This window comes from Curcuma longa, chromosome 10, assembly GCF_044706935.1.
Source record: "Curcuma longa cultivar G26 ecotype Majalengka, Jawa Barat chromosome 10, ITB_CL_G26_1.1, whole genome shotgun sequence".
In the NCBI taxonomy this organism is placed as follows: Eukaryota; Viridiplantae; Streptophyta; class Magnoliopsida; order Zingiberales; family Zingiberaceae; genus Curcuma; species Curcuma longa.
In genome coordinates, this window is record NC_133870.1 from 10,415,721 (window position 1) to 10,428,898 (window position 13,178).

General features: G+C 36.3%; 1 protein-coding gene across 2 annotated transcripts; it reads left to right on the forward strand.

Annotated features, from left to right (window-relative positions):
* Window positions 1–928: 928 nt before the first annotated feature.
* On the forward strand, window positions 929–13,054 carry LOC141836468 (uncharacterized). 2 transcript variants are annotated; one of them, XM_074723968.1, is made up of 9 exons: window positions 7,028–7,073; window positions 7,244–7,354; window positions 8,011–8,465; window positions 8,554–8,626; window positions 8,746–8,826; window positions 8,970–9,033; window positions 11,793–11,880; window positions 11,996–12,080; window positions 12,862–13,054. In XM_074723968.1, exons 3-9 carry the CDS (start codon window positions 8,014–8,016, stop codon window positions 12,898–12,900), a joined length of 882 nt encoding a protein of 293 aa, XP_074580069.1. In that variant the 5' UTR covers window positions 7,028–7,073; window positions 7,244–7,354; window positions 8,011–8,013; the 3' UTR covers window positions 12,901–13,054. The 2 variants fall into 2 exon arrangements, with proteins under 2 accessions (XP_074580070.1, XP_074580069.1); XM_074723969.1 differs by lacking the exons at window positions 7,028–7,073; window positions 7,244–7,354 and adding an exon at window positions 929–1,144.
* Window positions 13,055–13,178: the final 124 nt, after the last annotated feature.

The following is a 13,178-nucleotide window of genomic DNA, read 5'->3' on the forward strand; positions in this document are numbered from 1 at the left end:
TGGCCGCCGGTTTTTCGGTTATATCAAACCGTTGGTGGATCAAGCGGCGTGTAAACGGGGCGGAGAAGACCACACAATTGAAAACCAATATTAATTCAACGACGGTTTTTTTTTTAACTCAGGTATTGACTTTTGCATTGACTTTGTTATTAATTCTTGGGAATCAAATATCAAGGAATCGCACGTCGGTCCTTTCTCGATCGATCTTCGGACACGATTTGATCGAAAACCAATGTGTGCCACTATCGATCACGTTTCCGGTCAAATTGCGTCGGATTTCGACCACAATCCGACGGAATCCGACGTCGGCCAACACGTCGACGAGCGGTGCATCGATCACGCTCCGGGGCGACGGCCAGTGGTTGTCGGACGGTGCGACAAGGGCGACGGCAGCAGCAGAGGGTCAGGGCAAAATACTGTGTATTCCCATATTTGAACGATCAGATCTGGCTCGTGATCGCGTGATAGACGATGGATCCTTGTATCGCTCACGGACGTGCAGGAAATCATGTACAGTATATCAAATCTATATCTACCCAATAGAACAAAAATTTTAAAAAAAAAATGAGTTGATTTTGATTAATTGAACTAGGCAATAAATTATATGGTCTATTAAGCTTTTCAGGGATATAATATTCATCTTTTTATTTATAATTGATAATTGGAAGAAAAAAAATTATATCACGTTTGATGTATTTATCTTGTATATTAATAAATATATTTATAAATTTTATAATATGCGAGTATATCAAATTAGACAGTGTATAAAACTATGTCGTATAATTTAAATGGAACGGAACGATAGTGTTATGTAATCCAGCCGTTTCCCGTTTCCCGTTTCCCGTTACCGATTCCCGTTTCCCACGGCTTCGCCATCCTTTATATCCCGTCGACGATCGGACTGCCCGTGGCCTCCCCGACGCCAGATCAACACAATCGCCAGGCTCGTTCGCGACGAGGGGCTTTGTTCAGATCTAGGTTGACGGTCGGACTTCGATCACGGAACACCTCGGCCTGGCCCCTGCCGGCGATGCTCTCATGGAAGGAAAAGGTGACAGCAAAGCTGTCCCGGATCCTCGCCGATCTCCCCTCTTCCCTTCCTACTCGGCCCGGAGATTACTCCCCCGTCGCTACGGAGGACAAGGTAGTGTTTATCGGTCCTTTTCTCCCCCTCTCTTTATGAGTTTTTCAGATCCGTTCGTATTAGGGGCCTATGGTACATTGCGTTGGTTTTATTGTAGTTGAAGAGACGAACACTTATAACCCTAGCTTTTATCTGTTACTAGGCTTCAAATTCTATGATGAATTGGCAACTGCGACTTGGCTTTGATTGGCTCGAGTATATTTTGTTTCTTGAAATGTTGGGGGGAAATGGATTGTGATCGAGATATGAATCCTTCGCGGTGCATCCTTATCTGAACTAACACGGATTTTGATATTCTTCTTTAGAAGGTTTACATGTGTAGAAAACCGCATTTGCTTTTTAGGTGTTCCTTAGGTCATTTGATGAATAGATTTGTACTAGTACTTGAGAACTAAGAGAAATTTCCATCGATAACTGACCTCCATGATTGCCACAAGTCCAAGGAACCATAGAAGCCATGAGAAGTACTTTTGCTTGGAACACATAGAGTCATGATTGCCATACACGAGGATAAATATTGAATGTTTTTAGAGAGACACAGAACATCAATTCTCATAGGAGAGGGAATAAAAGGGGTGGTGATAGAAGAGAGGAAAATTCTTTTGAGACAAAACTTGCTTGATTGACATTTATGTAAACATTATATATTGTCAACTCTTTAGATCTGTTTGCCCGTTATACAAAGACTTTTTAATTTGATGAATCTACTTAAATAGATCCATTACAGAATACACTGTTTCTAATGTCAGAATTTATAATTGGATGAATCTAATTATATAGTTCCATTGTAAAATAAATTTATCCTAATATCTTGGTCCATGGTGGATGAACTCTGTTTTACATTAATACAATTATTGTTGATTAAAACTCAAAATATGATTAAGGCATGCTATTTGCTAACTTAGGATAAAGATTGATAAGTGGCATGGTAGAGAACCACATGCCATTACTTCCCTATCGGAAAAATATGTTTGCAATTTATGCTCAAATTCAAAATAATTTTTTTACTTCCCTCTTAGAAAATATGTTTGCAATTCATGCACAAATTCAAAATATTATATTTTGGGTCAAGACTCTTTTTGTTTACTTGTTAACCAAGTGTGTGAGGGAACATAACTTATTTTGATGAGGGGATAAACCTACCTTTGTTAGAGCAAATCTTATCATTCCCATTGTTGAGGTCAATCTACTTAAGGATAGATATCATGGCGTAGTCAAGAATAATTTTCTTAAAAGTTGTTTATGTCATTAATTTTTATAATTTATTAGAATTTTTAAAAAATAGCCAGTCAAGTTTTATTAAGATAACTAGGGTTTTATTAAAAGTTATCTAAGTTAATTTTTAAATTTTGTTGGAATTTTTTAAAAGAGTTAGTCAAGTTATATTAGGATGATTAGGATTTTATTAAAAGTTATCCAAGTCATTAATTTTTATAATTTATTGGAACTTTTAAAAAGTTATTTTATTTCTTTTTGAAAGTGTCAGTCAAGTTTTATTAGAAAAATTAGGATTTTGTTAAAAAGGCTGTTATTTTATAAAGAATAAGTCGTGTTGTTAAATTATAAAAAGGGATTAGGATCCTATGTAATAGATAAGTTTTGGAGTTAATATAATTTGCAATTTCCTTTTTTATGGGTGAGAATCGACAACTTTCCTCTAGGTGAGAGTGTTGTGTCATATAAACTCTACCATCTATAGTATCGTGTTGCCAATGAAAAGTTGGAGGGAGAAGGAAAGAGATGAAAAAGAGAAAACAACTACATATCTAAGTTCAGAATTTGTGTCCTACTTAGAATGATATAATTTTGACATTGAATTGTGAGGACACAAGTTAAGACAATAACATATACTATTTCAATTCATCTTGACGTAAATTTGTAGCATGTCAATAGATGTTGAATGTCAATATCACATGATAAATTATCTACATCAATAGTATTGAATTTTAGTAATTTACCATAACAATATGTTTTGACTGTCTCACTCGCATTGTACGAGATTTCAAATCATAATTAATTCATGTCACTGAAAAATACTTAGTACAAATACATTAATGCAAACACTATTAGCATGATATATCACTTTCTTCAACATCAATTTTGTTTGGGTGTTGAAGCAACACAAGCGGTAAACATAACATGCAACATGATGAATGTCAAATGCTTCCAACCATTCTTTTACCACCAAAACATATATTCTATGCATCAATGTAATTTTATGTCATCTTAGCAAGTAAATTGGAACATAGGACCCTTTTAGTTTGCCCTTGCACATTGACACTATAGAAAGGTAGATCATGCCCACTCAAGCATCAGTACCATTGTCAATGGACAATAGCTCAAATGTATTGCATTCAATGCTATACATTCATCAGCAATCAATCAAGAGTGCTATTGGTATTATGTCCAAATCGCATTGAGGAACTAAGCTCTAGGGTTTATATAAGCACAACATTCAGAGACTCAACAATATATAGCCTCTCAACCTAATTACGTGGCTAGAAACCAGTAAAGCATGACAATAGAGGTTACAACTTGAGATGTAGGACACAGCATGCTGATATTAAGCCCACTACATACAATTAAGAATTATGACATAATGTAATAGCACATAAGTGTTATGTGTATGACATGATATTCTAACTAATAACTAACTCAAGATATACAACTAACATGCTTGAATAATTATAACTCATCATCATCTCTACCCTAGCATGTATCATATTATATAACAATTATAGTAAACAAAATGAGCACGCACTATTTCTATATAAGTATCCAAAGGAATTGTATAATATCTATAACATAATTTTTAGCTTGAAAAACAACAGAGTATATCAGCATCTTTCGGTACAACAGATGAATATTTGAGCATCAATAGTCACAACATTATTATGATATAAATGAGCACAAGTAAAGAATAACCAAACACAAAATGATATGATAAACAACATGTACTTGTATAACATATCATGCTTCAACTAGCAATCAACAAAGAGTAGCTTAACTAGATAGCAAAAACTATGAACATAGCATGTCATGCATCAACTGATACACAAATATATCAAACCAGTTAGGACCCGTGACATCTATTTTTGCAAGCATGTGTAATCTCTACAGGAATAATCTCTTGATCTCATATGTACATCTTTATCCCTATCACTTAAACATGCATACATCAAAGTATACAACCATAGAAGCTAATAATCAACACACGTAAAAAGACACAGAACTTAATGATACCAAATGAAACAAATTTCTCAAACACCATTGTGCCAAAGGAGTAAGGACTTTTGCATTTCAAAGGAGATCATGGTAGGTAGAAGCTTGTATCAGAAAAGGGTACCATCCCTCCAACCCTATCATAATCCACTCAGAAAACATTCCATCAATCATTATTCAACAAAGGAGTGGTTTAGGTTTACCAGAATGGAGGAGCCAGGTTGAAGGGAGGTATACTAATTGTTGATCCATAAGCTAACCACAAGAATCATCTCTTATAAAGATCATCAAGTCCCATCACCTACCACAATACAAAAACTGAACTCAAATGACGCGTCAAACCATACAGCAAAGAGAGAGAAAGGGTTTACAGATTGCCTCCGCTCGAATGAACACAATTAATGTCAGATCCACCTTGTGGCCCAACTTGCTACATATCACCAACAATCTATAATCTATATAATATCAATCGAGCTGATGAGATCTACCCCAATCAAAAACAACTACATTCCTACCAAGCACTAATTGAAAGGAAAATTAGGTGCCTAGGTGTGTACCTACTTGCTGGATCAAACACTAAAGAAACAATTATTGCACACATCCTCCAAAGAAGGTTGCTTCCATTGTCACTGCAACCGCTCAAGAAGAGACTGAAAGTGTTGCGACTCCCCACAGAAGCTTACATAATGCTACCGCTTCATCGTAGAAGAATCCCCAAAGGAGATCAACCATCACTACTACATTATTGCTCAGATTTAACAAAGTAAAACTAAAAAATATTATTGAAATAATCATCGAAGTGGGACTCATCATTCAAATTTGTAGTGGTGGAGCACAATTGCTCCTTTATATGGCATCCTAGAAAAGAACCATCCTTTTCTATTGCTTCAGAATGTAGGTGGCCAGCCCACATCTGTGCTGAGGGGAAGATGTTGTCCAAGCACAAGGGAGCAGAGGAAATTATTTTTTTGGTGTTGCTTCACAAGAGGAGCACATGATTTAAGAGAATGGGGAGGGGTGCAAATGGGATGAGGACACTGGGATTATTTGGGAATAAGGGAAGAGGGAATGGTGGAAGTCAATTGAGTAGAAGTCTGTTGTAAGAGTTGCTTTGGATGGTAGAGCATGTCGGCGTCAATATGAGCGGAGAGTATGTTGTTGGAGTCTATTGGATTCAAGAAGAATGAGCAAAGAGAAATTTAGACGAGGTAAGGAAGAAGGGATTCTATGAGAGAGAGCCTTCATCATGAGGATTATGTTGGATTGACAAAAAGGGGAGAAGGGTCTAGGTGGGATGAAGACTACATTGACAATGAGAGGATAGTAAAGTAGTTAGTCCGACTCAACATGCTGAGAGAGGGAATTTCTGATGAAGGTGGAAGAGGAGGAGGAGGCGTTGCACAAGGAGTATTGTTATATATCTACAATGGGAGGGGGAAGGTGGAGGAGCCAAGATCTACGGTTGTGTGTATTTCTCAAAACAATGGCATTGGGTGAGATATGGTTTGTTTCATATCTCTTTCGTTATGACCTCATCCTAAGGTGGATGCTGGAGAGAAGAGATAAGGTCAGGATTTTTCTTGTTTTGTTTCTCTTTTATGGTTATGAGAATAGTAGAATAGGTGCAATTTTAGAGAAGGAACTAATATATTTTTAGGTACTAGGAGATGGAGGAAATAAATTATACCTTTTTTTGTAATTGACTGAATGGTGGCAATGGGTGACTGGAGATAGTGTTTTGTTGGATAGGATGATTGGGGGACAGCAACAATATGTGAATCTTAAAGGGGTGACAACAGTTAGGCACTTATAGCAAGGAAGGAGTAGACACCTAAGGAGATGGGGGATATCAATAATAGTAGTTTCCTCTTCTTGATATCTTGTGTTTTGCATTCTAATGTGTTACATGGTTTCTATATAGCTCTTTGAAGAATTTCCACAAGTCACTGCAAGGATCTTAAGAGCATTAAGATGAGTTACCAATCAATGACTTCGATACCAATGTTGTTCGGAACACATAAATTTGGACCCATGAATGACAATAGGCAAGTGTTCTTTGAGAGAAGAAACAAACATGGATCTCCTTAAAAGCAGAGATAAATAAGAGGAAAATGTAAATCTTACCTGGTTAATATTGATTTAAATATTATTATATATAATGAACTTTCTAGTTGGTTTCTTATAAACTTGGTATACCACTCTTTAATTGAACCAATCTGATCAAATTAGGCTATATGAAATAAACTGTATCCAATACTTTGGTCTATGTTGGATCCATCTTTTATCAAGGTTAATTATTTAATTACATAACAATAAATTATGAATTATTGGCTTGCATGAAGTCCCAATTGATCACTGACATCACGAAGAAGCACAAATAATTTGCAGGTTGATCTTTTCACTAGTGAGTTCTCAAGATGATTGGTTTCAATACTTGGAGGCTTGGAGCAAACCTAGAATTTCAAGAAAGAGTTTATATGGATAGTAGCTCATGAATTCTTTTCTATTGAAGTGTGCTTCACAAGTCAAGCCTCCAGCTACAAGGACTACCATGTGAATTCATTGTTGCAGGGCAATCCAACCTTAGTTTCTGAATTGAATAGTATGTGGGGTTATGCTAGGTTTTTCATTTGGATTGTGAATTTTAAAGGAAAATGATGGCTGAGTTTTGGGAAGTTCACTATAAAAGAGAGAATGAAATGGAGGGGTAATGCTTCCCTCCCTCCCTCCCTCATTATATTCAATTTCCCCAATTTAGGTTCCTCTACTGCATCTCCAATTCCTAAGAAGCTCCAAGCAGATCCAAATTTTGCTAGTGGTTTCCTTGTTGTTAATCATTCTGTCCAAGTTTGGTTAATTTCTTGTTAATTTTGGCAGATTGCAGATATGCAGTTGATCACTTATACATTGTAGCTTCCAATTAAATTATTACCAATCCATGTAGTCATTGACAATTTTGGATGTTCTCCAGTGACTTCCCTTGCTAAGGTTGTCTCTATGAATCTTCTGGAATTTACTTGGATTTACATATATCAAAAAATTTCTGAACATAATGGTCATTTCTTAACTTTCACAGTGGGCAACAAGATTTTTTTTTTTGTACTTTAATTGTTTATATGAAACTACTTCCATTGGGTTTTTATTTGATTATTCTTGTTGTGATCATTCCATATGGTTAGTTATATTGTTATATATTGGCCGATCATAGGTCAATGTACAGGTGATTTTAAACATGTTAGGATTTATTCCTATGTTTTCCATCGTTTAGAAATTTTACATGGAAGTTCATTCCATTGTTTTTAATTTTCACTTGAAAAATAACGTGAAGCGCTGAAAAACACAAGACAATAGAAATGCATTCTATTATTTACAATAGTTGTTATATGACAATAGTTTCCTCTTATACGTCATTTAGAAAGTTCAGGTATGGTTTCTCTTATTAGTGGGCCTTGACCTCCCTTATGAAATTCCATCTAAGGTGTAAGTAATGGGGCAAAAGTAATGGGTGGGATCTATATTCTGTAATGAAATTCTTTATTTACTATATTCTGTTATTATGTGCTCAATAGATGAGCTTATGGAGTTTAGTAGCCAGAAATGCTTGTTGAAGTTGCATATCATTAATTGCTCTCTCTTTCTTGCAGGCAATGTCTTCCCGAGAGTATTCATCTCAAGTTAATCTGTCTTTCTCTTCAAATTTTTTGTCTTCTTTGAACTCAACGAGTGGTGATGCAGATGCAAATGAGCCAAAATCACCTGCTCATTCTTATAGTGAAGGTTCATTACCGCAGAAATCACTATCTAGAAAATGGAGTGCAAAATCATTGCCATGGAAAAAAAGACCCTCTAATTTTGGTGAGGAAAATGGAACAACTGAGTGCAGAGAAATTCCTGAAAGTTCAAAGGAGGGCATGAACCAGTTCCCCAATAGACCTATTGATCATTGTTCCATTGTTGAAGCCTCAGCTCGACCAGACCCTAATGAATATCTTTCTTATCTTACCGAAAAGTCTACATTTATGTCTGCTGACCTTTTTGATTTTTTTGGGTCATGTTTGCCCAATATTGTGAAAGGGTGTCAATGGATACTTTTGTATAGGTAAGATTTTAGATCTATGCTTGACTGGATGGCTTGTGCTAGTTTCATTGGTGGTGACATATTATTGTTCTCTCCAACTGAAGGGCAGCACATGGAAACATGGGATATCACTTCAAACTCTTCTTCGTAAGAGTGCTGACCCTCCGGGTCCATGCCTATTAGTGAGTTTATCACTTAGCTATTGGCCTCTTCTGCTTTTATCCCCTTTATTGTTATCCAATTTGTTAACATAACTATTATTTGTGTCCCTTTGTGTTTATGCTTGTCTTTTACATGCTAGATTGTTGGCGATATGCAAGGTGCTATTTTTGGTGGTCTTCTGAATAGTCCTTTGAAGCCTACATCTAAAAGGAAGTATCAAGTAATATTCTTATTCACTTAGCATTTTACTTTGCAGAATGCTGGCACTTAATTTTCTTTTTGACTTAGCATTTCACTATGCACTATACTGGCACTTGTGTTCTTATGTTGCTTTAGTTTGATTATCATGATGTTGGTGAGCAGGGCACAAGCGAAACCTTTGTGTTCACTACAATTTATGGGGAGCCAAGACTCTTCAGAGCAACTGGTAATTGTTTTACAATTAAGCATACTTTTTGGCATTTGTATAGTGCATGAAGGTACATATTAAAGCAACTATCATTTTAGGATTCACTCATAGTGAAATATTAGTTTATCTAGAAGGATCTTAAGACTGCCTTTGCAATTCTCTTAGGATATTGCAGTCTATAATCATTTGTATGTTATCACCCAGTACCATTGGAAAACTATAAGTGTAGGGAATCCGGAATATATTTTCGCCGATAAACATCCTCCCTTGCCTTAGCTTTAATCGGGCAGTTTGTTGTGAGTTAATACCGCTAAATTGGATCACAAAGGTATTGTCTTCAAGAGCTTCTTTAGGAACTGACTTCTAATCCACACAAGTGGTTGCTCCCGTGTCAAAAATGGCTCGGAGCGCAAATTTTGGAATTCCTAAAACCATAATCCATACCAACAAGAATCTTATGTAGGTCAATTGCAAGCTTCATCTTGTCTATCAATTGACAATTATTACCTGAACGTTTGAGGTTGAGTACTATCAATGTCAGAGTTTTCGATTTTTATGGGGCCTAATTATATATTTAAATTGGGCATCAAGGTTTTAGATTTAGTTCCTATATTGGGCAAGACAAATTATTTGGCTTGTGTTGGCATTGAAACCTCATCAAAGCATGGGGATTTAATCCAAACCACTTTAGAGGGCGGAAGCCTTTGCCTAGTTTGTAAAGAATTTTGTATGACCAAATAAGTCTTCTTCATCTTCATCTTCTGTCTTGTATGGCCCTTGTCCCATTTGTCCCCAAATTTTCTTACAATCCTTCTGGCACTTCACAGTAGGTTGCTTGATGTCAATTATATTGCTAGCAAAATACCAAAAATTATGGACAGAGGGGCCTTGCTCAAAAAGAAAATGATTCGCAAAGACAGGGAGGGGAAAGCAAATCCTGACCTTGAGCATATGCTCATAGCTATGTAGTTTTGGAAAAATATAGGTCAACTCTTCAGAGGCACACAATAAATATTCTTCAGAATGCAATATCTTTGCTGAAAAAAGGAAAAATCTTTCCTGAGTCATCACCAAAGATATGGGAAGACTTCATGCACTCTAACCTAGAGCACTAGTTCAATATTGTTTCCTTGAACTTCTAATCTGATATGCTCAGGAGAATAAGGTCTTAGTATGGAATGACTGGATGCGCACCAAATAAGAAAGATAATCCAATTTTGATTCTAAAACCTCTAATCTGATAGACTTAACGAAAATCAAAGGTGGCCCCAACAAGAGAACTTCAAGGGGAATATCATGCAAAAGAAGATGATGAACTGAACATTATACCTAATGAAAGTTGAGATAAAATTGGGGCTCAAAGAAGACCACGATGTTCAACAGAGAAGGCATGGATGCTAGGGATGGTGTCCTGTTCTCCCCTTAAACCTTGCATTGAGTGAGTGACAAAGGAACTGGTGGATTAGACAACCTAGACTTTACTACCTCATCAATGCCTTAGTTCTCTAGGGCAAGGAATACGTCAATGAATTTTCCCTGGAAACTCTAATGTGATCCAAGTCGGGCCTGTTGTGCCTCTTCTTTAAAGACTTTTAAATTGCTTAGCCATTATCATGTAGATTCATGACTATTTGACAAGTCACCTAAACCTAGGTGATAGCTTTTCATGTCCCTTATGCAAGTATAAACATCTCTCCAAATCAAATCTGCTTGATGAAGTTTTCGGGAGTTTCTATGATGATAACAATCATGACAGGTCAGCAGCTTAGATCAGTTATACTTGAAGATTTGTGGCTCTAATCATTTGTAACAGATGGAGGTTACCTTCGAGCAAGCTCGTCTGGAAGGATATACAAATTAATAAATATAAATACAACACTATTAGTTTAGAATGCAAACAAACAAATTCAACTCATAAATCAAGGTGGAGGAGAGGGAGAAAGGAATGCTTATTTGTTGTAAAAAGAATTGTGAGGGTGGCGAGGGAGGGTAACAATGAAAGGTTGGAGGAAGAAGGGTATGATCATTGCTTTTGCTCCTAGGATGAAGACAAAGGTGTTATGCAGTATAAGAAGAGCGGGGTAGGGAGGGAAAAACTTCATGTAGTGCAGGGTGAGGGACAAATGCAAGTTGCTAGTGCAAGGGGAAGAACATAGGGTGGGGAAGGGGAAGCTTCAACTGGGGAATGTCAGCTTAAAGATAGGGAAGGGAAAACTTCAGCTATTACAAGAGACATACACGAGTTGCTAGTGAAGATAGGGCAGGGAGGGGGAAGCTTCAGATGGGAATTCGAGTTTCATTTCTATGTGGAACATTGGAGTGGAATTTATGAAGTGGCAGATCAGTGGCTCCTCAAAGAATGGGACTGAGCAAATATGCGCTAGAGGGATTATTAGTATGTGACAGGCAGGTTAGGGTGGCAGTGGGCAGGAGATGAGAGAGGATACATAGGCTTTGATACCAAGGTAGAACTTGGGTATCTCGATGTTATTTCGCATAGGTTTACAATTCATGTAATATAGCCTTTAGACATAAGTAATACTATAAAAGATAAAATCTTGAGACAAATATTATATCTAGCATTTTTTTTCTAACATCATTCTCATCAATTTTGGTCTGAGGAATTTCTTTATACCTGTTATTATTTAGATGGACTACTATCATGGGCCTTGATAAAGGTTTGGGTCATGTATAGGATTTAGTGAAAATGAAGTGAAGCAATTATCTCAGGCATTGTTTAATATTTCATTATCGTCACTCTGAAACACTGTCTATAGGTGCAAATAGGTTTTACTACTTGTGCTTGAATGATCAACTGGCATTTGGTGGGGGTCAAAACTTTGCTTTATCCATTGAGGAGGATCTGTAAGTAATTTGTTTTTAGTTTCTTTCTTGTAAATGATTATTCTGGCTTTATGCCATCTTATTACTGAAAGCTGAACATTGTTTTGGAAACAATGCGTTGTTTGTTATTGAGAAGGTTACGAGGAAGCAGTGGCCCTTGTGAAACATTTGGAAACTCCTGCTTAGCTCATAATTCAGAATTTGAGCTGAAGAATGTTGAGGTAATATTAAATCCCATGATTCAATTTCAAATTCCAACATTCTTGTGCATAAATTTGTTTGCTTTGATTTCATCTTCTGGCTTTGAAAGCATCTAGCCATGTACTTAATATGTAAATTTGATGCTAATAGTCTACTTGCACACAAATGATTAGAACATATACTTAAATTCCTTATTCCAACAAACAGTCGTACTCTAAAGAATAAAATGACTGCTGAACCAAATAATAAACTGATAGAGTGGGAAATATGAAAAATGATAGAAAAGAAATGGTAAATCCCAGAGCAATATTACTTGACAGTCTTAATCTAATATTATTCGACCATGGATATTCGGTTTTGTATTTCTAGCTACACTTGATATTCAAATTCGAAGGTGTTTTAAAAAGTTTTGATTATGATTGTATGCTTCTTTACTAGTTACCATGTCAAATTCCTTAATGCTTTGAGCTATGATAATTGAGGCGATGATATCGACCTTATTCCCATCTTTAAAAATCATTGTTGCTATGTTTGTTTTGCTCCATCGTATGGGCAAACAAGATGGTATAAACAGTTTGGAGGTCGAAAATGTTTTGCCACGTGAACTAGCGAGAGTTTTCTAGCTCAAGTAGTGATCAAATTTACTGCCTTAGCTTTGATGGATGTCCAAGTTAATTTCAGCATGTACTAAGTTTTATAGTTTGATATTTAAGTTCTTCATTTGATGGGGTTTTTGCATTTTGAGATTTCTATCTTTTCATAAAATCTTGCGCCTCTAACGTTAGAACATTGCTGTTGCAGTTGTGGGGATTTGCTCATTCATCTCGTTACCTCACGTAACATTCTTCCGAAGATCGAGCCATTTGGGAGGGTTTTGATGCATTTTTTATTCTTTTTAGAAAACCTTGTTATAATTTCTTCACTGTCGTGTTTCTTCTCTCAAGCTCTGTTATTGATTATTATTGTATTAATCGTCAGAGGCATAACTGAAATAGCATTAGCCCATCAGATTATCGCATCCGCTTCCTGCACTTTTATTTTTGGTTTGACATTGAGCTGCGCATGACTTGGATTAGAAACAAACACTGTCCTTTCAACGCTCGTTGCTGGAAGCTAAA

Bases quoted from the DNA above. Each gene is read 5' to 3' on its own strand.
- LOC141836468 (XM_074723969.1), top strand. From the start codon at position 1,031: ATGCTCTCATGGAAGGAAAAGGTGACAGCAAAGCTGTCCCGGATCCTC. The intron at 8,827-8,969 runs GTAATATTCTTA...GTTGGTGAGCAG, and splicing joins CATCTAAAAGGAAGTATCAA to GGCACAAGCGAAACCTTTGT. The intron at 11,881-11,995 runs GTAAGTAATTTG...GTTATTGAGAAG, and splicing joins TTATCCATTGAGGAGGATCT to GTTACGAGGAAGCAGTGGCC.